Genomic DNA, 4,656 nt, shown 5'->3' on the forward strand with positions numbered 1-4,656 from the left:
CTACGTGGATACTCATGGTGGCGCATTCTCATCTTCATCGCTGTCACTCGTATCTCTCCAATCGAAATTGACCTTCAACGTTCCAGACGGCAACCATTCTCCCTTTTGGGCACTGGTATTCAGTTGCATGCGCGAGCAAGATTTGCATGTTCCAAGGCTTGACTCAGATCCAAGAGAGCTGTCACTTGTTAGACATTGTCAATTCCCCAGAACCGAACCGAACCCAACAAAACCCAACGCACCGCACCGCAGAGCCACGCAACCTTGTTAGTTGGCAGCCGTATCTCCCTGGCCTTTCCTTTGTGTGATTTGTTCCATCATCATCGAATCGTCAATCTGGACGGAGCCACCCAATCCCAGAAGACCTCGCCAGCATCACCCCACGCCCACGCCCTACAACAAGTTCAACCACACGACAACTTCACTAGGTAATCTTGGTTGTTTTGCTTTTTCCTCACCTCACCTCATTCCTGCTTGGGCATCAAACATTTTCTCTAAGGGGCCTCGTCTCTTCCCTCAATGATGCACTGAGAAAGCGATACCCTCGGACTCGACTCGAACTGAATCTCACCGCCACATTTTCATCTTCCCTGGCTAAAGAGTCGCCGTTCCCGGACCATGATCGCCGCGGCCCTCCGTCAGAGCCCGATCGTAGCTGTCGATATGGCCAACTCCACCACAACGACGCCTTTGACCACCACAAGCGTTAGCACTGGCGTCAACAACGGCGCAGACACTGACACGGGTGCCACAGCTCCCGAGCTAAGCGACCTCGACTACTTCATCACTGTACTCCAATTGCCGCATGGTCGAACGGAGAACCAGATCGAGGATGACCTCGTTTCCAAGGCGAATGCACTCGGTATCTCGAGTGCGCCCGTTAGTGATAAGCGTATCACCTCAAGCGTCGAGTCAGCCTCAACAGTCTACAATGCTCGAACATTTTCCATGCTCTCTGGCGGATCCACAAGCACCGCCCTGACCACGCATTCATCTATCTTTGGTCCATCTACGCCTGATCTAGCGCTTTCCAGTGCCCGGCAATCCAAGGACCTAAGCTTTTCTCAGTATGATCGCTATCTATCAGTGATCGATCCTCACCACAACCATTCAAAAACCACAAGGGACTCACAAACGCCCGATGCCACTGCACATAGTATATTCAGCGGCAAGACGAAACGCAGCCTTTTCAGCGTTAGGTCGGGCTTCAGATTACGATGGAAGAAGAAGGCATCCCCGCAGCCGCTCCAAGTCATATTGTGCGTCCTAACCCGGTTTCCGACTAACATGGTATCACTAAACTAGAGTGTGCTGACTCTTGTCATAGGACCTGTGCCAGCTGCCGTGCGGACTTCAAGAGCTCCAAATCATTACACAGCATCTCATGTGGCCACACATATTGCGATAACTGCCTAAGATCGCTCATCCATACAGCCATGTCCGACGAATCGAGCATGCCACCGAGATGCTGTGCTCAGCCATTGCCGGGATCCTTGATGAAAGATCTTCTCAGTCGCGACGCCCAACAGGAGTTCTTGAAGGCCATCATACAGTACAGCACACCCTGGCAGGCAAGGATATTCTGTTCCAACCCTTCATGCGGAGGCTTCATTCCACCACATCAAAGATTGGACCCCAAGTATCCTTCCACTGTCACTTGCCGCAAATGCAACACAAGAGTTTGCCTTATGTGCAAACATAATGCACATCCGACAGGTAAGGACTGCCCGGAAGATTGGGAACTAGATCAGGTTATCAAGGAAGGGGGCAAAGATGGCTGGAAACGGTGTTACAAATGCCAGAACCTGGTGCCACTTGAAGAAGCCAGTACACACATGACTTGTCGGTGCAAAGCCCAGTTCTGCTACACATGTGGAGGTGTATGGGATGCCAATGCTGGGTGCCCGAACGATTGTGATGGGGAGGAAGAGATGGACCGGAGGAGAACGGAGGAACAGGCTCAACTAGCCGAATATGAAGACGAGAAGGCCGCACAGGAAGCAGCCGCTGCAGCGGCGTCCGCCGAGCGCCTCGAAGCCGAAGAACGAACGAGAAACAATGCTGATTTCTCCCATCTCGCCGCGATGCATCGGCAAGAACTTGAACGGTTCCTCGAATTCGCTGAACAGGGGAGGGAGCACATGAGGGCACGGTTTTCCGAGCAGAAAAGTTGGATGATGAAGCGTCATGCCGAGCTCAAAGAGAGCATGAAAGAAAAGCATGCGAAGGCTGTGAGTCAATTAGAGGATCGGCAGGTAGCTGCCGAGATGGACCTGAGAAACACTCTGGAAGCGAGTGAACGAAGTGTCAGGATTCGACTGAAGCATATGGAAGCTTACTGTGATGGATTGGGACGCAATGGTGCGAACTCAAGCCCCGGCTCGGACTCCCAACCACATCGAGTGGTTACGGAACGCGATCTTCGAGAGCTCGGGCAACAGTACAATATTCGCGATGGCATGGAAAGATCACATCAGGCCAAGATTAATGTGATGAGGGACCGCCAGGCTAAGCGCATGGAAGAACTCATCGACCGACAAGAGGCTGAGTACGAAACCTTGATCGAGCGGAATCGACAGGAGCTCGTAGAGTTGCATGCTCAGTCGGTCCTGGAGCAAGAAACACTGGCGCACACATTCACTGCACGAAAATCCAAGCTTGTGCGACGATGGGAACTTGCCATCGAGATCTTGCGCAAGGAGCTCGAGGGCCAAGACGGTGTCAAGTACGCACCAATTCCCACCCCAACATGGCCTGAACAGACCTCACATGTTCTTTTGTCTTCTGAGTAAGATAATTTGCATGTCTATCAACAGCATCACATTTACTGCCACACGACTACCTTCATGATACAACGTATTCTTCGTTCCATGTTACTTCACGATCAAAAGCGAATTTGCGCCTTACTCTTTCATAATTTTTTGTTTCAACACACGCATATATCTTGTACAGCATTATACCAGGCGTCAAGACCATGGGGTACGGACGACTCAGAGCAAGTCTCCACCGGTTTGTCTCTTTCTGGGAGTTTCAGGCATTTTCTTAATAGCATCAGCATAGCATTATGGCCGCATATTTCATTCATATATTGGTGGGGGCGGGACAAGGTTGTTATGAGACGATGCTCTATCCGGAGCCATACTGATACACAGACATTGGTCTTGATAGAGCGGATATCCGAGGATCATAGAACAAGGAGAAGAGAGTTATCAGACTGCGGGTTTCGTTCGCACACTGTTTGCGAACGGATTTGAGTATTACGAAAGTTCTGGAGTGGGTGGCCTGGTTGGATGTGCATGATTGTAAATACCCCGGGCTTGATAGATAGGATTCGAATGATTGACCGAATGGATCAGAATGATACTTCGTCAAGCCATAGTACCACCCACCCGATAGCATGTGTTTGGCAAACGGCATCTGGCTCCGGCAACTTGCACCAAATTTGCCATCGAGAATGATGTCGCACCAGCGGATGTAAGTCAAAGGCTGTAGCATCGCAGAAGATTGATGACTCGTCTAACCAGTGACACCAGACATGCACTTGCAGTGAGGTATCAGCAGCATTGGAGGGAGGGCTGACGTTGGCGCCGAACCCTAGCCCCTTGTTCCATCCAGCAGCCAACATCCGTGTGTTGTGATAACGAATATTTGGGGTGGGCTGATGTGTATTGTATTGTGAAATCCGTTTGGTCTGTTTGTCAGGCCTGGGGTTGCATCGTTAAAGAGTGGCAAACACGGCCTGCTTGTGCATTCGTTTGTCGGAGAATACAGCCATCCTCTTCCTTCGTGGACACATATGTACTGTAGCAAGGTGTTTTTACAAGGGTGATCATAAAAGACTCAGAGTGTACCGTAGGACAAAACCACCCAATGCGGGTGATGTTGTTTGTTTGCGGCTGTGGCTGCATGTTGTCTTTCTTGTTTTAGAAACAGGCGTCTCGGCAATTCGAGTAGACTTTCAATAGTCTTGTGCGCGTATCCTCTGCTGGAATAGAATATGCTAGGATCTTATATGAAACACGAGGTCTAGTTTGAGGATTTTCAACACTAGCGGTTATAAATAGGAGAAGCTATGCCTGGGCGACAACCTCAAAGTTTCAAAGAGTTGTACGCTCTGTTAGCAGGCTAGGAGACATCCCTTTTTTAAGCATATATGATAGATCAACCCTGCTGGAGCTTTTGTGGTTGAGGTGTGCTACCGTTAGGGGGTATCATTGTAAGTGAGAACGCAACACAACCGTTGTCTCGCCTCTGCAGATATGGCTGCATAAGGCCGCAGAGGGTAATAGCACTGCGGTTCCCACAGCAGGCTACAATTTGTGCGAGAGATTGGCTGTTCTTTGATAGACGAACCAATGCTGGCGCCCGCAGCCACCGAACAAGGCACCTCATGTTTCAATCGGTAAAGAGCACTGAGGTGGAACGATGCATATCATATCAGGAGTCAGAGAACCAGGTGAATATAGTATAGTAGGTAGGTAACGTTTTGAAAACTGCCGTCAGCCGTTGTGGCTTTTGAACTTGCCCAACTCGCCGCCAAACACGTTGCGAAAAGAGTGGGCGGGGGTACGTAAGTAGAAGACCTCCCATCCACTTGCAATCTAAAGGTATTACCTTAGGTAGAGCTTGTCTTGGCTGAGTAGCGGTTCCCTCCCT

The 4,656-nt window shown here is 50.2% G+C and overlaps 1 protein-coding gene across 1 annotated transcript; it reads left to right on the plus strand.

Annotated features, from left to right (window-relative positions):
* Window positions 1–618: 618 nt before the first annotated feature.
* On the plus strand, window positions 619–2,792 carry FTJAE_13041 (ariadne-2; the record flags this gene model as incomplete). Its single annotated transcript, XM_037346143.1, has 2 exons — window positions 619–1,259; window positions 1,328–2,792. The coding sequence occupies 2 exons, from the start codon at window positions 619–621 to the stop codon at window positions 2,790–2,792; spliced, it is 2,106 nt and encodes a 701-aa protein (XP_037199928.1).
* Window positions 2,793–4,656: the final 1,864 nt, after the last annotated feature.

The sequence above is a fragment of the Fusarium tjaetaba genome (assembly GCF_013396195.1).
Source record: "Fusarium tjaetaba strain NRRL 66243 chromosome Unknown NRRL66243_c0000382, whole genome shotgun sequence".
NCBI classification, from domain to species: Eukaryota; Fungi; Ascomycota; class Sordariomycetes; order Hypocreales; family Nectriaceae; genus Fusarium; species Fusarium tjaetaba.